The sequence below is a fragment of the Sminthopsis crassicaudata genome, chromosome 1 (genome assembly GCF_048593235.1).
Source record: "Sminthopsis crassicaudata isolate SCR6 chromosome 1, ASM4859323v1, whole genome shotgun sequence".
NCBI classification, from domain to species: Eukaryota; Metazoa; Chordata; class Mammalia; order Dasyuromorphia; family Dasyuridae; genus Sminthopsis; species Sminthopsis crassicaudata.
In genome coordinates this window covers 586,375,526-586,398,435 of record NC_133617.1, presented here as the reverse complement: position 1 = coordinate 586,398,435, position 22,910 = coordinate 586,375,526, and the positions used below count along the sequence as shown (strand labels likewise).

At 38.4% G+C, this 22,910-nt stretch overlaps 1 protein-coding gene across 2 annotated transcripts in view; it reads left to right on the top strand.

Annotated features, from left to right (window-relative positions):
- The first annotated feature begins 525 nt into the window (after nucleotides 1–525).
- Nucleotides 526–22,910, top strand: part of SERINC5 (serine incorporator 5) — a 112,450-nt gene continuing 90,065 nt past the window's right edge. For both annotated transcript variants that reach the window (XM_074282365.1, XM_074282364.1), the window contains exon 1: nucleotides 526–675. In XM_074282365.1, the coding sequence (XP_074138466.1) occupies nucleotides 649–675 (27 nt within the window). In that variant the 5' untranslated portion in view covers nucleotides 526–648. The remainder of the gene's footprint in view (nucleotides 676–22,910) is intronic.

The following is a 22,910-nucleotide window of genomic DNA, read 5'->3' as shown; positions in this document are numbered from 1 at the left end:
AAATTGCACCAGAGATAAGTGAGTGGCGCATCTGCCGCAGAGCTGGTGAAGGCGAGGTTTTAAAGCGGGTTACCCGTTCTACCCTCTAGCCCCTCCAAAGAGCTGCATTTTCTCTGGGATGTTGTTATTTCCAGCTGATTTTCCCCTTCAGGTCTCAGGGAGAAAAGCCGCGTTTCCTTTCATGGGGCAATCAGCCAGTTTTTTCCGTCGCAGCCCCTGCCCCGTTCTCTGTGTAGGAACCCGAGGAATGGGGAGCTCAGGGACAGCTCTCCTCTTCTGCAGAGGAGTGGGAGAGGCGAATTTGGGGAGAAACTACTTCTTCCCACCGGGAAGTAATTTACCAGCCCGGCTGTCCTGACGACAGCGGAAGTCCAGGGCAAAGCTAGAACCTATCACTCCCCGCTCTAGAGAGGCAGGGGTGGAAGGGGGCGCATCGCGGCTCATTGTCTGTCCTGGGAGGGGGCGGGGCCTGGGGTTGATAGAGGGGGCGGGGCTCGCGGGCGTTTGTTTTTCCTGGGCTGCCCCGCGAGCTCGGAGCTGCTGTGATCGCTGGGAGTGGGAGGCGCGTGAGCTCTGGTGTGCGGAGTGTTCCGGCCGCCGGAGCCCGGGAGCCGTCCGGCAGAGCGCCGCTCCCCTGCAGCCGCCGCGATGTCAGCCCCTTGCTGCGCAGGCCAGGTGAGCGGGGCCGGGGGGACCGGGGGTGGCTGTCAGCGCTCCCGCGCCTCTGGGGACCGGGGCTGCGCCGGGAGCTCCGGGCTGGGAGAAGGCTCCCGATTCGTTCGCCCTGGGGCTTAGTGCGTGCGGGCGACACCCCCGCTTCCCGGTCCTATCGGGACCCCTGGAGCGAGCGTGGCGCTCCGACTCGGTGCGGTCCCTTTTCTGGGCCGGAGCTGCGCGCACGCGGGCCGTCGGAGGAGCGGCCCGGCCTGGAGGTCCGCGCGCCCCTGGGTTCGGTCCCACGGCGGGGCGGGGGCAGGTCGGCGGGCTGTGGAAGGGCTGAAGTGCCCCTTGTTCGGGCGGGTCTCCTGCCCTGCTTTTATGGGCATTTCGCTTTGGTATCTCCTGCTGACCTCATTGCAGCCTGGTTTCAGCTCCCGAGTGAATCATGGAATCCCAGACTGCGTGGGAGGGGCCGCCGGGGCGGACTAGTGTATCCCCCACCTGGGAGGGAATCCCCGCTACTGCGTCTCCGACAGGTGGTCTCCGGGCTTTCTGTGGGACGGGAACCCGCCTCCTCGGAATCAGGGGAAAGCCCGGCCAAGTTGCGCTTTCAGTCCTCCGAGCCAGAAAACAGCCCGGGTCATCCAGTCACCGTCCTCCGGAGTAGGAACTTGTGAAGGGACAGTCGTACCCTGTGGGGGTTTAGACTAAATGTGCTGTAAAGACCGGCGCTCTGGAGAGCGCGAGCCGATTTTTAATTTATTTTCCTCTGTAGGACTTGCCTTAACTTGTTAATGCGAGCCCTTCCTTCGGTTCCTTTGGGATTGGGGCATTTCCAGCTCATTAGTTTTTTATTCCCGGGACGCCGGGGATTGATTCGGGACTTGCTCTTTTCATTTTATTTTATGCCCGGCGGGCCTTGGTCTTAAAGGATTTAGGAGTGGTCCTACCTTTTCTCGTTTCCTCTGGAATTGTGTCCTCCTGCCTTAATTCAATAACCTTAACCTCTACTGCTTAACCGGGAATTATCTTGTTTAGGGAATCCTAATTGATTGGGGGAGCTACTTAGTGTAGCCACATACTATGTCGGGGTGTGGGGAGGTGACGTCAGCAAGGCCTGGGTTCAAATTCAGTCGGACACTTAAACTTTCTCCTCTATTAAAGGGAAGGGAGATCCCCAAATCCTTATCTGGACTTTGAGAGTGAAGACGTCCCTCTTCTCCCTTTCTCAACATCTACCAAATCATGGATGCTTAATAAATGTTCATTGCCAATGCAAATTATTAAAAATAACCCACTTGAGGAATATAGTTGTATAGTTAATTATTGTTAATAGGTGTAGCTCATAGAAGTCCACAAATGATTTTGACTTTGGAATAGTAATTGATTTGTTCAAACTGGCCATATTTTAGACGATCTGCTGACTTCAACATGGTTCTGAAGTCACCACCTGTATCTTAGCTTTAAGGCCGTACTTAATACTCATTCAGCCAGGTCTTTTTACACATGAGAATTTTCTATCGAGGTTAAATGACTGCCCTGGGTCAGAACCGGGCTGACTAATGTAGTTTGAGCCCAAAGTAATGTTGTAAAACTTTACTTCTGTAAAGTTAAAAGTTCCCAGGCTTGTAAAAGCAAACAGAATTTTTTTGATGGGAGACATTGATGGTTTATTGGTACCAAAGAGTAGTAGCCAAGTTAATCAGTATTTTGGTTGAATTGTATTTCTACGTTTCAAATTCCCCCTTCTGATACCTTGGAAAGAACCAACTACTAAGATGTTCCTCAGTCTGTGAACTTGTGTTTTGTCCCAGTGTCTTTTCATGGCTGTGAGTGAATCACCACTGTGTCTTTTTTGGGTCTCGGCAGCAATGGGGGTGTATGTGGTGTATGTGTATAAAGATGTTTGTAAGGAGCAACGGGACTCAGCAGTTACAGTGAACAGTATCATAGTATGATACTGTATATCAGTATGATACTGTATTTCAGTATGATACTGTAAACATCACAAAGGAAACCTCATTTGAGAGTTCCCTAACACTGGCTTTACTGTACCAACTAGTCTTTTTTTTTTTTTTTTTTTTTTTTTTTTCCATGAAGTTAAAGGAAGCTTGTGTTCTTAATAACGCTATTAAAAGGCCACTTTATATAGTGATTTTCACTTTTCCCAACAGCAACCCTCTTCATATAATCTGCATTTTGTAGATGAGAAAACTGGAGTTCAGAGAAATTAAATGACTTGTCCACAGGCACAAGGCAGAGTAGATAGAGTGCTGGCCTGGAATTTGGAAGATTCATTTTCATGAATTCATATTTGGCCTCACACGCTAGTTTGTGGTCCTGGGCAAGTCACTTAACCTGTTTACCTCAGTTTCCTCATCTGTAAAATGACTTGGAGAAAGAAATTGCAAACTGCTGCAATATATTTGCCAAGAAAGTCCCAAATGCTGTCATGAATAGCAGCAACTATAACACAGTCACTTAAATGTGGGGAGGAGGTCAAGCATCTTTCTCAGAGTTTGGCACATAGTAATCAAGCAGGCAAGCAGCATTTATTAAGCATTTACTCTATGCCTTAATAAATGCCCAGTTGACTTAAGTGGCAGAGCCAGAACTCCAGCCTATGCTTTCTGAGTACCAGTCTTGTGTTCTTTCTATCACAATGGGGCCAAGATAGCAAATAATTCCTTTAAATTATCTGGAATTTGTTAGACATATGAGGTCCTATTTTATTGTTTTGATCATATAGTTATTTTGATTTTTTTGTGTACATACATCCAGAATTGGAAGCTGTCCCCCACCCTTTTTTTTTTGCTTGGTTTTTCTGTTGCCTTAAAATAATCATATTTTTTTCTCTATTAGGCTAAAGGTTTGTGTCAAGTGCACATCAAACCCCTATTTGGATTAAAGATACATTTCTAGATCTAAAATTAAGGATATATTTTTCCCAGTATGAATTTATCAGGATATCACTGGAGAATTTGTAATTATGTAAATAATATAGTAACAATTTTGATGGCATTTGTCTTTTAGTATGTATCAGGTGCAAGTTTGAAATTTTAAAAACTGAACTTGCCACTCATTCAAAAGACATTTTTTGAATAGTTACTTAATACATGGGTGCCCAGTACTTTGAGGGATCTAAAAGATATATTTCCTATTTCTCTCTTTTGTCTCCCCATTGAGATTTGTTCCTTTCCCCCCATCCCTCACCACTTAAAATTAAAAAAAAAAAAAAAAAAAAGAATTTATTAATAGAAAATTGGACTGCTAGGTAGAATAATGATTATAGTACTGGGTCTGGATTCAGGAAAATCTTTTCCTGAATTCAAATCTAGACTCAGACAATTACTACCTGTGTGACCCTAGACAAGTCACTTAACCCTGTTTGCCTCAGTTTCCCCATCTATGAACTAGACAATGAAATGTCAAACCACTCCAGTATCTTTGCCAAGAAAACCCCAAATGGACTCACTAAAAGACAGACATGATTGAAATGACTCAATAAACAGATAGAAAACCAGAGGGGGCCCTACTATATTCCATCTGTACCCCTTCCCATCTCAGCTGGATTTATTTCCTTTAATGATCTTTCCTCAGGCTGTTTGCCACTGTATTCCTGGGAGGAACACCAGCCTAGAGGAAAGGGGTGGAGAGAAAGGCACCTGGGGGCCTGCCTCCCCAACAGTGTTTTTTCTCTTTGAGATATTTTGTCCTTTCTAGGTTTTATGGGAACTCTCATTGTTCTGTGTTTTTTCTGATAAAGGAGGTGTAAGGTTACTGTCCCTTTGAGTGTTCTCTTTGGCTAGAGAGATAGTAGTGTGGGTGTCAGTGGGAGGTATATGAATGTTGCTTATAACCAGATGATAACTATTCTAGCACATCTTAGTTCTAAACTATTAGGGAGCTGCCCCAAGAATCCAGCTTAGTATTCAGAGCAGTTAAAAAATATATACATATTTCTGTTGCATTTTGTAGATTTTGAATTTTTCTAATGATTAGACTTTATTTTAAAGACCTTGCCACTTTAAAAAAAATTTTTTTTTAAGTGCCGGTTTGTAGATTTGATCTGTTTTGTACAAGGTTCTCTTTGTTTTCCTTAGGCTTAGTAAGGTGGTGTGTGGTGTGTGTGTGTGTGTGTGTATGCATGTATGTGTTTTTAAAATTTCATTTTAAATCAAAGGCAACCAACTCCCAAGAGCTGATATCTGGCCAAGAGAATCAGACCTAAGCAAGGTGCCTCCTTCCTCCCCAGTGCTACAAAGAGCAGAAAACCACTTTTGATATTTAGAGAAGATATATTCAATCCTTTCTTTAAGAGAGACAATAATGGCCCACATAAAGTTTATTAGGTCTAAAAGGGTAGACTAACTCTTTAGTTTTGCACTGAATCGCTTGGTATTTTTAGTTAGTAACCTTAGGGTATTTGAAATTGAGTGAAGGAAGGCAGATATACTCTTGAAAAGACATTTTTATACGTTCCAAGTGACATTATCTTACTCTTTATATTCCTCATTAAACAATTTCATTTGGCATAGCAGCATTTGCAGCCAGGTTGCTCATTAACTATGTCCCTGCCCGGGAAATAATTAGGAAATATTTCCAGATATTTTTTTTTCCCCTGAGGCAAATGAAGTTAAGTGACTTGCCCAGGGTCGCACAGCTAGGAAGTGTTAAGTGTCTGAGACCAAATTTGAATTCAAGTCCTCCTGACTTCAGGGCTGGTGCTCTATCCACTGCACCACCTACCTGCCCCTCCAGATAATATTTAAGCAAATAGAAACCACTTTGTGAAATCCTTTGGGGGATCAATTTAATTCTTTCTTTGCATCCTCAAGCACTTAGCAGGGTGCCTTCACATGATTGCAGATTTAGAGTTCCTCTCTTTTTTTGCAGGTAAGGAATCTTGAGTCCCAAAGATATAAAGTGTCACAGAACCAGTATGTGTCAGAAGCAGTACTTCAAAGACCAACTCTATATGCTTCTGCCAAGCTGCTTCTCCAGTCTCCCCAGTAGTAGGCACTTGAAACACAATTTGTTAGATTGGAAGAAAAAGGTCATTTTGTAATGGAGTCCTTGGGGAAGAAAGGTTTCATAAAGTTGTATTCAATTTTAATTCAATAAACATTTATTAAGTGCCAGGCATAGTGCTAAGCCTGGAGATAAAAATAAATCTTTGCCCTTTAAGGAACTTACAGTCTAAAGGGGGAATACAATAAACAAAAGGAAGCTGAAAAGAAGGGTAAAAGGCCAGGGATCTTGTTCTGTACAATCGATGCAAAACTGCTAGAGGAAAATGGTGAGTAATTTTATACTTAGAAAAAGATCATTTTAATCCAGTCTAATTTTTCATATAGGAAAACTGAGGCTTAAATAGAGTGGGCTAACTCGAGGTTAAGCAGGTGATGGCTGAGCCAGGACTAGAATCCATGCCCATCTTTTTTTTAATTTTTTTATCTATACTGAATTAGTTGCCTGATCTGGGTCTTCAATCTGTAGGATTGACTTGACCAAGAGGTAGGGTGGTTGTGGATTAGTATTGTTATCTCTATCTATCTATTTTTTGATGTTTTCCCAAATACATGCAAAAATATATTCACCTTTGCAAAACCTTGTGTTCCAACTTTTCTTCCTTTCCTCCCCTTTTTTCTCTCCAAGACAGCAAACAATCCAAATAGGTTAAACATGTGCAGTTCTTTTAAACATATTTCCATGTTTATCATGCTGTGTAAGAAAAATCAGATCAAAGTTGCTTACCAATGAAAGGGATGTGCTTGTTTGTGTTTACATAAAAAATTAAATTTTGCTAGAATATTTTATACTGCAGGACAATAGAGTATTCAAAAACCTTTTATTGTTGCCAAATGTTGAGTGACTTTTCACATTCAGTTACCCCACATGGGGTTGAGAGCCACAGTTAAGAAGCTTTGATTTACAGTACTTCAAATTAGTTAAAAAAATCTTTTTACTTAATTTAATTCAGATCTTATTTACTTATTACCTATACTGGCTTAAATAGCATTTAAATTTTTTAAATAGCTTTTTATTTACAAAGCATATGCATGGATAATTTTTCAACAATGACCCTTGCAAAACCTTCTGTTCCAACTTTTCCCCTCCTTCCCCCCCCCATCCCCTTCCCTAGATGGCAGGTAGTGCAATACATAGCATTTTAATTCTTTTTGTTTACTTTTTGTATCTCTCTCCCCAGTCCATCCTTCATTTTGAAGGGGGTGCAGCGTCTAGGAGAATATAGCAGTATTCCTCCCCCCCCCCCCCAGACCTTAGGAATGCTATTGGCAATGATACTAAAATCTCTTGGCTTTAGAAATAATAGTCCTAGAAGCTTTGATGACTGACAAATAACAATCTGTTACTCCATAATAATAGGGTTTCTGAGACAAATGGTGAGGTGCATACAAGACCACTCCTCAGTTCTACCTTTGGGCCATAAAATGAGCATATCAGTAACATGAAGAACCAGATATCTTCTGTCTTTTCCTATAAATCGGCTTCTTGCTCCTGGTTCTTTGCTAAATCCTTTTGGAACTTGGCCTGCTTCAGTTGCTTTTACAATTTTAATAAACTTTGCTCCTTGACTTGGAGATGGGTTCAAACCTGTAAATTCTTTTGAGATACCTCGAGACATCAGTCTGTGACCCCTCTTGAGGGTCTCCTTTTGAACCTCAACAAGTTAACTGCCAAGTAATTTTTCTGGGACCTAGGACTATGTCACCTCTGGTTCAAAACCTAGAGTAGCTCATTCATTGTAGACTGTAGAAAGAATATAAAATCTTAGAGTGGCATTTAAGATTACCTTCCCTTCCAGCCTACCTTCTAACTTGAAATAAACATGATATAATATTTCTTTAAACTTTTCATTCCAGCTCAATTGGACTGGATGGGGTCGCAGAACGCTGCCCTCAAAGAGCTTACAATGTAATAAGGGAGATAACCAGAAAAGCTATAGATAGAATAAGTAAGAATTAACAGAGGGAAAGCAATAGAATTAAGAAAGGTTGAGAAAGACCAGAATTGAGCAGTAGAAGTCTCTGGATTTTACCTGTAAGATGTAAGAAGATTGGGAAAATGGGAGGGAGCTAGGTTAAGAATGATTTTGGGTGCTCTAGAGAATTTTATATTTCATTCTGCAAGAGAAATGAGAAGCCTATGATTAGCAGAAGCTTTTTCTTCCTCATTCCCCAAGTCTATGGGGGAGCTGGGCCATCATCTCTGCCTAGAAGAAAACCATTCCCTGTCTTTAGGGCCCAGCTCTGGTGTCTGCTTCCTCCGGAGACTTTAGGATTGTTAATTTGGAGTTGGTAGGCAATTAAGAAATCCATCTAGTTCAGCCTTCCTCCTTTTAAAGAGGAGGAGATTTAGTCTCTGTAAGATTTAAGTGGCATCTCCAGGAAGGGATCATCAATCTGGTTCTGACAGGCTGGGGGGGGGGGGTAAGACCATAAATTCTTACAAATTGGGAGGATTTAGGAGGTGTCCAACTAAGAGCCAGAAAGTCTGAAATTTAGAGATAGAGGATGCCAATTAGGTATCTGAGATAGGACATCTGGAGTCTTATCTTTTGGAATGCCAGATCATCACAACCCTAATTATCTCAGTTCTAATGAGCAGAAAAAGAGCATTGCAATCAGGAGGATTAAGGCAGAACAATTCAAGGAACCGAGGCAGAACAATTTAGGGAAACTGAGGCAGAATAATTTAGGGAAATGAGACAGGACAATTTAGGGAACTGTGGTACAACATCATCTCCTTGAGTACAAATCTGTCCTCAGACACTTAGTAGTATGACCTGGGCAGGTCAAGGAACTTAATCTTTTTGCCTTAGATTCCTCATCTGTCAAATGAGTGGAAGAAAGTCAATATCCCTGCCAAGGAAACTCTAAATTGGATCACAAAAAAATCAAAGCAGAACTGAACAAGATCCTCAGCACTTTTAAGGGTGCCTTCTACTAATGGGTCCTTACAGCGTGTTTGTTGAACTTAAGATGCTAGAGCAATAGCAGTATTTTGTTTAACACATTCACTTTGTGTACAAAGATTCATTCTTTCTGTGGCAGATTGTGGACACTAGTGGTAAGCCTTTTATTGCTTGCATGATTTTTATATGTTTACATTGAGATGCTTTAAATTTCTTTTCCTTGCCTTAAATTCTAAGAAGGGCAAAGAATGTGGTACTGGTTGACTGTCATTTTTGTATAAGGTTTATTTACTTAAGCTGTTTTTCTGAATTGACCTTAGTTCCCCTGGATGAAACTGGCAAATAATCTGAGACAGAGAAAACTGTCTAGAGGAGTCCTTTGCTTCTGGAGGGAAGAATTTTGGGAGTGGCAGACCTGTAGAAATGGCAACTTTTGAATCATTTTAAATTTTGTTTCAATTTTTATTTTGTTCTGAACATCTATCTATCTATCTATCTATCTATCTATCTATCTATCTATATCGACAAACAGCACTCACACATAGAAAACAGAAAAAGAATTGGACGTCTTTGCAAATCCATTATGCAAAGATTGCATTAAAAATATATTAGTTCAAACTTACTCTGAATCTGTGTCTCTTTCTGAACCTCCTATTTTTAAGTCTGTTTCTATCTCTCTTTCTTCCCCTCTTCCCTCTCTCAAGTGACTTGTCCAAGATCCAAGTAAGAGGCCAGATTTGAATTTAGGTCTTCCTTAATACAGACCTGACACTTTATTCACCATTCAACCCAACTGATACTTTCTGTGTATTTTTTAAACAAATGTTGAAATAAGCTCTTTTTTGGTATCACAGTTTCTAATCATTTTTTTCAAACTTCTCCCTCCTTTAAAAGTGAATAATTAATAAATAAGTATAGTCAACTAAAACAAATTCATATATTTGTTATGTCCAAAAATTTTGTATCCTAGTTCACCCTTAAATCTAAACCTGTCAATCAAATGGTAGTGTGAAGTGTTTTTTGTCATTATTTCTCAGGTGACATAGTTGATTGTTTTGGTTAGAATTCTGCTGTATCAACCAATGTTTTTCTTTTTCTCTTTATTTTTCCCTAAAAAAAAAAAAAAAGAATTTATTGTGACTTTTTAAAAAAATTTTTATAATTATAACATTTTTCCCCCCACTAAGGCTGGGATTAAGTGACTTGCCCAGGGTCACACAGCTAGGAAGTGTTAAGTGTCTGAGACCAGATTTGAACTCTGGGTCCTCCTGAATTCAGGGCTGGTGCTCTATCCACTGCACCACCTAGCAGCCCCCTAACATTTTTTGACAGTACATATGCATAGGTAATTTTTTACAACATTATCCCTTCTACTCCCTTCTGTTCCGAATTTTCCCCTCCTTCCCTCCACGCCCTCCCCTAGATGGCAGACATTTCCATACAATGCTTTTCTTTACAGTGTTGGGGTTTTTGTATAAGTTGTTCTCTTTGGTTCTATTTATTTCACATTAAATAAGTTCATATAAAGCTTCTTAAGGTTTCTAGCCCAGTAATATTCCATTATCTACATATACCTTAGTCAGCCATTCCCAATTTTTTTGTGCATATGTGAAGAAAACTGCTTTTCTGCAATGGTAAAGAATCAATTTCCTTTTCTGATAATTTCCTTAACCAGTGAGATCACAGACCTACCATTACCTTATCCCCCTGAATTCTGACTCATTTTTGGTAATTGTCTTTTTTGCTAAAGGGCAAAATTCAGGACTGCTCCTTTATTATTATTTTTATTAGCAATAATAACATGTACTTCATAAGTTCCTTTTATATTTTTCTAGTTTGAGATATGAACCTTGAAAAAGTAAAAGGAGCTATCCTTAGAAGCTTAGTTATTCTTCAGCTCTTTCAGGCCTTCTAATTGAAGGCCCTCATTTTACAAAAGAGGAAAAACTAGGGTAGGGGAAAGGGGATGTGTCTTGTCCAACATCACACAGTTATTAAATGGCAGGGCTGAACCCAGATACTCCAAACCCCAAGTGGAGTCCTTTCTGCTGCATCAAGTGGCCTCCAAGATGCCCTGATCCACATTCCAAATAAGAAACCTCAAATGAAAACATTTACTTATGTGTCAGACCAGTTACTAGCCCCATCCATCTCCGGTAATTTGGCCTCTAGAAGAAAATCCCCTAATAAGATAGGATGTCTAAAGAGCCTAGTCTGATGCTTATCTTGGTTTAGTAAAGCCCTATTGAATTGCCCAGAGTTGTTCAATCTGAATTTGTACATTATTGAATAGTGTCTCTTGAATTTGCTGTTGTTTTCGTGCCTTAGCCAAGTGAATACAGAACTGAGATTTGTTGCTGAATAATATTTATGAAGTTATAGATCCTGTGCCTAAGCTAATGTCCCTAAATGTTTAATTTGTTTGAATGTACCATCGCTAACTTAATGATCCTATTTTAAAGACCATTTTTATTGGCGGGGATATTCCCTTGACCTTTTGTTACTACCATGTGGCTTATTCTTCCCTTTAGTTCTGTCTCTATCTTATAAAATAATACGGTGTACAGTAGATGGGGTGGAGCTTCACAATAGTGGTTTGATTACATAAAACATCTGTTTGAATTTTACAGGAAACAGGATTTTACATTTAGCTTTTCCTTAGTAGTGTGCCTCTTGAGACGAAAATTGAGCTCGCATTGAAGGAAAACAGCTGTTGTGGAAAAACTTAGTTACACTGAACTTCTTATTGTAGAATAAAATTTACATGAAAAAAGAAAAGCTTTACAGTACAGTATGATTAGATTCAGTCCTCTCCCATCCCTCCCTCCCCCTCAATCAAGAATGCCTAGTCAAAACAAAAAATTTTTTTTAATGGTCATGTATATACAGAGATAATTAGGAGAGATTTAGCATAGCAGACTTCTGTTTGTGTCTTAAAAAATTTTTTTTTTAACATCATTGTTATTTTCCCCATACTCTTTTTCTTTCCCCCTCAGAGAGCCATCCTGTATAGCAGAATTTTTTTTAAGGCCAAAAAAAAAAAAAAAAAGAAAGAAAGAAAGAAAAATTAGCACTAGCAATCAATACATTGGAAAAGTGTGAAAACACATGCAGTTGCACAGTGTAGACCTTTTGACTCTGGGGTGCTTTCTCATCTTTTTTTGAGTTTTGCTTGAGTGTTATAATTTTGCAACCCTCTCTTTTGATTTTTGAATGTGTAGTTGATCTTTTCATTTATATTGTAATCATTGTATGTGTGTGTGTGTGTATATATATATATATATATATATATATATATATATATATATATATAGACATATATATGTATATATATTTATTCCCCCCCCCCCCTCTTGGTTCTGCTTATTTCATTCTTTATCAGTTCCTTTGTATCTTTCCATGTTTTCATGTATCCATCACATTCTTAGTTTCCCATAGCACAAATATTTGTGTACACTAGGGCATGTACATAGTGCAGTGGATAGTGTCCCAGATATGGAATTGGGAAGGCTAATATCTCTGAGTTCAAATCTGGTGTCAGACATTTGCTAGGTGACTCTGGGCAAGTTCAAGGGCAACATCAGTTTGCCTTGGTGGTCTCTTCTGCAGTAGAGAAGGTAGTAGACTACCTTCAGACCACAGTTTGTTTAGTTATTCCCAATTGATGGGCATTGACTTACATAGCTTTTATAAACAAATCAGCTCTATTTTAAATTATAATCTACAGGGTTTTTGTTGAATTTACATGGTCTGGTCTTTTGCTCTTGTAGAAGAATGTCTTCTCCCAGATGGAAGGAATCTGTGGTAGGTATGAGTTTGGATTGGTTATCTAATTGTCCACATTGCCTTCATTCTTGGCTAGAGTTTGACTCTCGTTAAGAGAATCAAGTGAAGTGCTGGTAGCCAATGGGAAGTTGTTATTTTGTCTGTTTTATCTTAGTATTCACTGAATCATTCTAACAACTGTGCCTTCTAATAAAACTGGCTTTTTAATTAGCCAACAAGCATTTTATTAAGCAACTCCTGGGGTCTCTGTTTTGGGACATAAAGAAACAGTTTTTGTTTTCAAGGAACTTACACTTTATTAGGAGTTATGTGCATAAGATATGGCCAAAAGGTAATGGAAGGCATAGTATGTGACTAAATATAGTGGTATATGAGGAGCTCTTTGCCTTCTTTCACTACCAAATGTTGAGTGCTTCTTATGATTTCTATACATTTCTTATGATTTCAATGACCTCTTCTTTTAATAAAAAAAAAAAAAAACCCACTAACTTAAAAACAGCAAAAACTTGACATCAGTATTAAGATGGGATCTTTTATTTTCCACAGTGGGGATTGATTTTTTTTTTTTTAAATCATTCTTCATTCTGAATTTATTATTCTCTTTAAGCTATTCTTTATTACACAAGGAAAAAGAAAGAGTTGGTGGGGGGAAGACTGGAAGCAGTTTTAGCAAAATTAACCAATTGAGTCTATTAGCCATGTCATGTTCTGTGCAAAGAAGGATATATTTTGTATAAAGTAGGTAATTGTAAGTATGAAATGTTCTTTTTTTGTTGTAATAGTTCTTTCTATTTGCATTGTTGCCCTCACTTAAATCTAAATCAAAGCTTCTTAAACTGTGGGTCAGGACCCTATATGAGGTCAAGTAATTGAATGTGGGTGCTTTGAAATTATGATTTATTATCCGTGAATGTTTGAGTTGTATGTCTATTTTATATACCCCCATACCCAGACTAGAGGAAAAATTTCTTGGACCAAAAAGGGGTTGCAAGTGGAAAAAGTTTAAGATTCTGGTCTAAATAATGTGCTTTACTGGTTCTAGTCCCTTCTTTCAGGATGACTGTCAAGTTTATTTTTGTAGGTGAAAAATGATGGGCCTCAAAAATTAGGTCAGGGAATATGGAGAAGGATTTGGATGCCTACACCCAATTTACCAGCCTAGATTTCCGTCATGAGTGATTCCCCCCCCACTCTTTGTGTCATTTTTTGCTTGTAATACTTCTGCAAATATATCAGTATAGTTGAATTTTAATTGTGTATAGAAAGATACAGAAAAATAGGCAGTTGAGTCAGTGCTAATACTGAAAATAATTAACCAGGGCTTCTGACTCATTGTGTTGAATGTGGAGTCACTAGATTGTCTGTCATTCTTGTATGTAAATTTAATTGCTAGAAAGAAGCTCTTTCTTGCCTAGGACAAATGATAAGAGAACAAGGTGAATTGGTGAATTTTGGAGGAACTTGGCTATTTTTTGGATCACCAGTACCAATGGAAATCTTTCAGAGGTGGAAGGAAGGAGAGATGGAACTAAATTTTTCTACAACTGGAACTTACAGATAAAATCCTTACTTGTTGACAGCATGTGAAAATCCTTAAGTGCTTTCCATTGGGCACCAGAGAAGGAAGAGAAGCACTTCTGGTAGGACCCAATAGTTATGGTTGGCAATCCTGAGAATCATTTATGGTGGTAACCAGTGGAATTTTTGACAAAAATCAGGTGCTATGCTGATGAAAACTGACATACTTTTATCTGATAAACCATAGGTAACCCTTGATTTACTACAATAGTAGAAGGAAGTAGAGGCTGATAATTATACAGAGGATTGGTTTTGGTATTAATTATACAGTGGAGGTAGCATAACTGAAATAAACAGGGGCTATGGCCCTGTTTTTTTTTTTTTTGTCATTTATTCAACAAATTCATTAACTTGACGTAAGACACTTCAGTTAGGACTTCCCCAGTTCCAATGGAAAAGAAATGAAAAAGAGTTATTTCTGTTTTTTACTTTTTGAGTTAATCAGCCTGTGACTTTGCATATATACTATAGGAAAAAAGTTAGTTATCCATTTAATTGCAATCACAGAATCACAGAAACTCAGAGCCTTAAAGGACCATAGAGGCCATATAATCCATTTCCCTCATTCTATTGATGAGAAAAATGAGCCCCAGAAGTGAAGTGACTTGGGATTTGTGCTCCTAGTCAGATTCAGCAAGCATGGAGTGAGTCTGTGCCCAATTATTTGCTCTCTAGGTTTGACTTTTCCAGTCACCCACCAAAACCCTAAATTTGGAAGATAAGGCTTGGTTGTGGTTTTCCCAACCATTCTTGGTGGGACATTTCTCCTATATAGCACAGAGAAGTAATATAATCTATTGTTAAGTCCAGGAAGACATAATTAGGACCTTCAGAAGTTACAGTATCATAAGATTTTAGAGGTAGAAGGGACACGTAATTTGGATTCAATGCTGGAATGATGGGTGAAAAAAGAAATTTAAGTACTTCCAATATGCTAGGTTATGGGGGTAAAAATAGAAAAGTAAGATAGTTTGCCTTCAAGGATTTTACATTCTTGATGGGGTAGGAATAATACATGTGGAAAGTTTCAGCTGTCAGTCAGATAGAAAGGTCTCATGGTCCTCAGGGTACAGTGGCAAAGCATTAATGCTGATTCTTAATGTCTTTTGCATTGATTAAAATCCTATTAGTCAAAATCCTATCTAGGAAGTCTTGAGTTTGAATTCCGACTCAGACCCTTACTAGTTGTGTGATCCTGAGCAAGTTCCTTACATTCTCTAAATTTCATTGTTGTCATTTATAAAATGGGAATAATAGTACCTCTTAGGGTGGTTGTAAAAATGAAATGTAATGTTTGTAAAGCAAACTTTAAAGCACTAAAAAAAAGATCTATGAAGCATCATACAGTAGAAATATTACATTGTTTCAGATATTCTACTACTTCTAATAAAAGCATTTGTCTGATTTGATTTGAGTTTTGGAAAGCATTTACAAATATCTCACTTGATACAATAACCCTGGAAGAGAAACACTCCATTATCACTTCAAAGGATAACTAGAGGGCTCAGTGGATAGAACTGGATTCAGGAAGATTCATCTTCCTGAGTTAAAATCTAGCCTCAGACACTTACTAGCTGTGTGACTCTGGGCAAATCACTTAATCTTGTGTGCCTCAGTTTCCTTATCTGTAAAATGAGCTGGAGAAGTAAATGACAAACAATTCTAGGATCATTGGAAAGAAAATCCCAACACATCACTGAAATAATGCAACAACAACAAACATCTCATGCCTGGATTATTGGAATATTTTGCCCTTCTCAAGTTCTTCTTCAATCTAGTCATAAAGCCACTAAAATGATTTTCTTAAAGTGCAGGTCTCATCATGTGATATCTTCCCTTCTCTTCTAATAAACTACATTGGTTCCTTGTTGCCTCCAAGCAGACACATGATACCCAAACTCTTTATAATCAGCTGCCTTTCCTGGCCCATGAACAATGTACTCTATCTCTCATCAGGGGGCTTTTTTTCTCTGCCTGTTGTCTAGTTCTGGAATGTTGTCTCTGAGGGATTCACTGACTTCCTTCAAATCCCAGTTAAAATCCCATTTTATACTGGAACCCTTCCATAGTCCCTCCTCTAGTACCTTTTCTCTTTTAGTTTTTTCCCATTTATAGCTTATTTGTACATATTTGCTTGTCTTCCCCAGTGGATTATCAGCTTCTTGAGGATAGAAATGGGGACTTTTATCTCTTTTTTGTATCCCCAGAGCTTAGCCTTTCACATAGTAGGCCCTTAAAAAATATTTGTTGGCCTTTTTTTTTTTTTGTTTGTTTGTTTCCTGAAGCAATTGGGGTTAAGTGACTTGCCCAGGGTCACACAGCTAGAAAGTGTGAAGTGTTAAGTGTCTGAGATCAGATTTGAACTCTGGTCCTCCTGACTTCAGGGCTGGTGCTGTATCAATTACACCACCTAACTGCCCCATGGCTATTTATACAGATGAGGAAATTGAGGCAGATGTTCAGTGTCATGCAGCTGGGTATCTAAGTATTGAAGTCTTCCTGACTCGGGTCCAGTGCTCTAACCACTAGGATATTGAATCTCTCAATCATTTCACTTTTCTAGGCCCCAATTTCCTTAGTTATAAAATGAAAGAGTTCAAGTAGATGACAGATGGGGGCCCCTTTCAGACCTAGATCTGAAATCCTATGCTTCCCTCACAAAGGTCCCTAGTTACTGCTTGGGATTGTGTAGAGAGTAAAATTCTGGATCCAAGTAACTTGTCATCACACAGCTGGGTCTCTGGACTTCAGCTGAGGCTTCTGGATTGTCTTAGTTTGTTTTCTCAGTTCAGTTACTTTCTTATGGTAATAGCTGGGAAAACAGCCACACATTTTTGAGCCCAAGTCTATGTAGCTTGGTGAACAAGAATCTGGACTAAAAACGGAAGTATCTTAGGACACAAAGACCATTTGCACCCTGGGATGAAGGAGAAAGGAACTCTTACATTACCCCGAAGAAGGGGGCTCCTAAACCCTGGATGGAGTTTGCTATCTGCTTTTGCAGTGTCATATAATGGTTCTGCCTTCTTTGGAATTAAGGTACTAGTTACCTAGCTTAATTAGATCATCAATGGCAGGCCCAGCTGACTAAAGCTGCTTTAAAATATCCCTATTCATCAATGAATAACACTAGGAAATAATTAAACATCTTCCTCCAGGAAGTCTCCCTTGGAGTCTCCTCTTATGGTTGGGAACTTATTTACTCAACCACCTACCTGCACCTATCTGCCTTAGGAGTTGGAGTGTGGGAAGAGGTTTAACTTTCCATTATTCTCTCACCCCACACTATATATATCTATACTGTATGTATATAGTGTATGTTTGTGTGTGTATATATATATACTGGCCAACAATCTTTTTCTTTTTCTCTTTCTTTTTCTACTGGGAAGCTTTCCACCATTTTGCTTTCTTGTAATTAGGACTGGGGTATTAAAAAAAAGTTCTTCGTCTGTGAGTGAGCACTACACTGATAACCCCTTGTCTCTGCCCCTTTCCCTATTCTTTGGTAACTTCAGCAATTTAAAAGGTTTTTTTTCCTAAACTCTTTTCACATTTTGTGAGCTGAGTTTCCATTTGGATCCTCACCTGCATTGTTAAACTTAAAATGAGGCACATGCCACTTCGAGTATCTTAATCAAATTAATTTAAGTCTCTAGGATGAGAGACCTAAATAATGGCTGACATTTTGTCCAGAGTTTCTGTACTCTGAAAGGGAGCATCCTTTCTGAGATGCCTCTCCTTAAGGTGGTCTATAAAAGTTTCAATGGTTGATTATTTTTTGATAGGACTACTTTGGGGAAGTGTGGCTAATGAATTGAGACTTGGGTTGCAAATTAGTTTAAACAAATTCTGTCTAACCAAAAGTTTCAGCTAGAATTAGTTCATGGGGTGGGTTTGGGGGGAAGGAGTGCTTAGGAGGAGGTAGAAACATTTAAAAAAAATCTCAGGGGTGTTTTATGTTCTTTGTAGTAAAGCAATCCTGTTCAACTTGTTCTTTCTTTTCAGTAGGTGTGGAGAAGGCAGGTAAGGCTCTAATCAATGAAAAACCAAACAGGTTTTTAGCCTGTTGTCAATCCATTTTAGCAAGGTGAGCAGAGAGCCTAGATCATGTTAATATTTTTGTGTGAAAGATTCTGAAACTCAGCCCAGCAGTGTTTAGACTAGTAAAGGCTATTAAGAAGAAATGTTCTAATCTGGGTTCCTGAAACTACTAGCTTGGGATCCCCTTGTAGATTTTTTAAAAGTTAAATTTTATTTGCAAATTAGTATCAGCCATCTTTCCCCTTCTTCCTCTGTCATTATTGAGAAATTGAGGAAAAACAAAACTTGTAGTTAAAACAAATTTTTTTCCATTGGTCATGTCTATACATACACATACATATATATATATATAGACACATACAAACCTGTACATATACATACATGCCAGTCTGTTTTCATTCTGAGCCTGTCTGCCAGGTGTTTCATCATGAGTTCTCAAGAATTGTAATTGGTCGTATTATCGGAGTTCCAAAATTCTTTTTTTTTTAATTTTTTTAAATTTTGTTTTAATCACTAAAGATCTACCTTCATATCCTCCTATCCTAACATTTCCATCCCCCATTGAGAACACCCCCCTCCCCAACAAAAAAAAAACAAACAAAACAAAGCCTGTTACAAAGATGTAGTCAATCAAAACAAATTTCCATATTGGCCAGGTCCTAAAAAAATTTGTCATTCTATACTCTGAGCACTTCATCTTTCTAATATGTGGTAAGTAGCACATTTCCTCATTAGTGCTCTGCAATCCCCATTGGTTATTACTATGATTGTGTTAGTATGCAACTATGATTGCCTTAACTCTTCTCAGTAGTACAATAATCCAGGACCATTCGAAGACTTGGTGGAAAATGCTATTCATATCCTGAGAACTGTGAAATCTGAATGTGGATCAGAGCATCCTATTTTATCTTTTAGGCTTTTCCCTTTTATTCTGTTTCTTTCAGTATATGACAAATGTGGAAATATGTTTCCATAATGTATTAAGAGTTCAGTACAATAATATTCTATCCCATATATATATATATCACTTTTTTCATGCTTCATGCAGTTTATGTGCATTCTCTTAAATTCCTATTTTTAAAATAATAATTACATTTTTATTCTTTGCCACTTCAGAAAGAGCTAAATTTTTTTGTGTCTTTAGAATTAGTTTTTCTTGAGACTTTGTTTTTCTTATTCTTTCCTCCTTTCCCTCCTTCATTCCTATTTCACTGTTGAGAGAAGTGTATGTGTATGTAGATTTCAAAGACTGTTGTATTACCTCCTGTTTACCAACCTGCACCACTCCCAAATTTGGATTTCCAGGGGAGAACAAAGCTGTGTTCCTATTTCTTCTTCCACTACACTGAAGGGTGATTATCAATCAGCTATCAGGCAATCAACAGATATCTATTAGATTTCTTCTGTGTGCTAAGAAGCACAGTGCTCCCTGCTTGGGACACAGATGCTAAGAATAAAGCCATTTTACCCAAGGGAGAAGGAGAAACAAGCATTTAAGTGCCTGCTACTTGCCCCCATGGTGCTAAATTATCATATTATATCCTCTCAACATCTGTGGGAAGTAGGTGCTGTTTTTATACCTATTTGGGAGTTTTAGTATTTTGCTCAGGGTCAGATATCTAGTGAGCATTTGAAACTGGGTTGGAACTCAGTTGTTTCTGATTTCAGGTCCAATAATCAATCCATCTAGCTACCCAGCCACTAAAGGGGGAGAGGGGAGAGCAAGTACTATTAAGAGGTAGAGCTTAAATATAAAGAGAATAGCAAAGTACATAAAATAGTTAAATAGAAGGTAGTGGGCAGAACTACTTGAGAAACTATGCCCAAGATGGTGCTGGAGCAGCTAGGTATTAAAGAAAAGGGCCTTTCAGGTGAAGGTAATACCAAGTTTAAGGAATGACCTAGATAGGAGTGTGAGGAACAAGAAAAAAGCCTACAGGCCCTTCCTGGTGGAAAGGAAAAGTTAGGAATCCTGGCTCTGTCAACATCTGTGTGAAGTTAGGTTTAAAATATATGGTTCAGGGGAAGGTTAGCAGTGAGTCAGGCGGCCATATCTTTAGTTTGGGTTCTGGAGCAAAGCTTCGTAAAACTGTGGCTCCCAACCCCATATGGGGTTATTTAACTGAATATTGGGGTCACAGGAAATTTGGCAACAGTAAAAGTGTTCTGCATGTTCCATGTCCTACAGTATCCAATGTTCTTCCAAGATTTAATTCTTTATGTAAAAATAAGTGATAAATATATATCTATATATCTATATCTATATATATACACACATACATACACACACACACGAAAAATTTCCTTTAAAATTTCTTTATAATTTGTTATCAATAAATGTTTGATTTGTGTACCTGTTTTATATATCTATATACCTGGGTTAAGTAAAAATTTCTTAAGTGAAAAGGGATGGACAGTGGGAAAAAAGTCTTTGAAGTCCTACTCTGGAGCATCATTTTTAGAACTTGCCTTGGTTTATATTTAGCTATTATATTTTTATTTTACAAGGAAGGAACATATTCTCATCCCCCTGTCAAATATATCCATAATTTATAGCTTAAAACTGATGTTTTCCCAACTATCTTGTAGCCTAATGTAAAAAGCATTGAAAATATCACTAATGGTGTTATTTTCTCTTCTAAAATATTATTGATGAAATCAAACATTTTGAAGTATATACTTCACCCTCCACCTCACCCCACCCCACCCCACATGCAGCAATTTCTTAACAGTAGGCTTACTTTCATCTTATCTTGTTCTTCACCTTCTTTTTAAGTGGTTTAAGAACTCAAAACTTCCTTTTAGACCCTTTGCAACACCATTTATGGGTTTGTTAATGTATTCAAGACCAAAAGTGTTGGATGGCCAAGTGAGTGGTAATTGAACTTACTTTCCACCAAATTCACCAGTATTTTTTTGAAAAGTGAATGTGGAATTGGAAAATCTGATTTTTTGAAGTAGTATTGACATCTAAGAGTATCTCCCTGCATTTTTTCCCTTGAATCCCACCTCAGTCCTCTTTGGGGGAGGAGGGATGTGTCTATAACAGCAACAAATGGCATCGAATCTGAGAGATTGCCTACTGTGGAAAAGTTGAGGCAATTGGCTTGCTTTTTTTTTCCCCCCCAATAGTTCTTCAAAACAATGGAGGGAATTTTTAAACCTCTCTTATCCTTAATTTACATATCAGCTGATTTATAGGAGAAAAGATGAAGTGGGAACTGAGGAAAAACCATCCTTGCTCATAAAAATAGAGTAAAAGATTAAATTTAGCAAGCAAATCACAATCAGACGCAGTGGCTTGATTAGCTGCAGATGTTTTGGGGAAATTCTATTAAAAGAGTCTCCATGGACCAAAAACAAGGAAAATCCATATTGGTGTGAAGTGGGGCCTTGAACTAAAACTTATTTATGTGAAATAGGTAAGCTCCTAGGAAAAGAAAATGTCCAAGTCATAAAATACTATGGAAACTTTATGAAGCATTTTACAGCAGAGTAGTAACTTCAGAAACAAATGAAAAATTATCTTAACTTATAAAATATAGGGGATTTGCCCCTGGGGGGATTTTTATTCCTTTATAAATAAGCAGGTGTACCAAAAAAAAAAAAAATCCAACCAGAAAATCTCCAACCATTTAGTCTTAAATTGTGGCTGGAGAAAATGTATGTTTTCCCATTAATTGCTATAATTCAGAGACCTCAGCAGTTTTTTAGGTCTGGGATATCCTAAAGCTGAACAGATCCACTCTTCTGTTCCCTCTAACAATATCCCCAACAAATGTTTTGATTTTCTAGTGTCTGCCTGAAAAACTCGAATGGGAGAGGCCTGCTTTCCCCAAAGGCAGCTCATTTCCCTTCTGGATAGACCTGTTATGGTTTTGCCTGTGCACCATGTCTTTTTTTTTTTTTTTTTGAGGCATTTGGGGTTAAGTGACTTGCCCAGGGTCACACAGCTAGGAAGTGTTAAGTGTCTGAGACCAGATTTGATGTCAGGACTGGTGCTCTAACCATTGTGCCACCTAGCTGCCCCCATGTACCATGTCTTAATCAGCGTCTTTGCAACTTTCATCTTTTGCTTCCAGTTCTGATCTCTAGGGCTAATGCAGACCAGGGTCTAATCCTTTACCTTCCTTGACTGATGCTCATGGGGTATGATCTTAACACCATCTAGATACCTCTTATCTGAAAACTCTATGTTATCAAGATCCTTGCAAAAAACTGCCACAAAGAACTAAATAAGAAAGTACTAGTGGGTCTGGACTGATCAGGGGAGAGCTATTATATCATTACCTCCCTCATTGCTGGACATTATTTCTTTCAGTGCAGCTAGATACCTTATTAGGCTTCTTGGCTGCCATTTGATAATATTGGCTTATATTTTAGACCATTAAAATCCTAGCTCTTTTTCAGATAGACAGGTATCTACCCATACCTTCTCTATCTTGTAGAGTTTCCTTTTTTTTTTTTTTAATTTTTAAAATTTATGTGAGACTTTATATTTATTCCTATAACATTTTTATTGATATTGTTTGTTTTACTATCACTTAGATTTCCCTCTGTATACTCCTTATGAGACCTGTAAAGAGCCATTCCTTGTAATGAGTTTTAAAAAAGAAAAGAGAAGGGAAAAAAAGGCAGTGAAACAGATCAGTACTTATATATATGCAATATTCCATACTTTTAGACCTCTGACTTCTGCAAAGGAGTGGAAAGAGGTATCTTATCTCTTCTTTGGGACCAATTTTTTTTATACATGTTTTATTGTTTTGTGGAGGCTGTTCGTTCCATTTACATTATTTTAATCATCGTATAAATTGTTTTTATGTCTGTGCTTCACTTTGCATTTTTTCATGAGTCTTTCCACACTTCTGAAGTTATCATGTTTGTTATTTCCTATAATATCCCA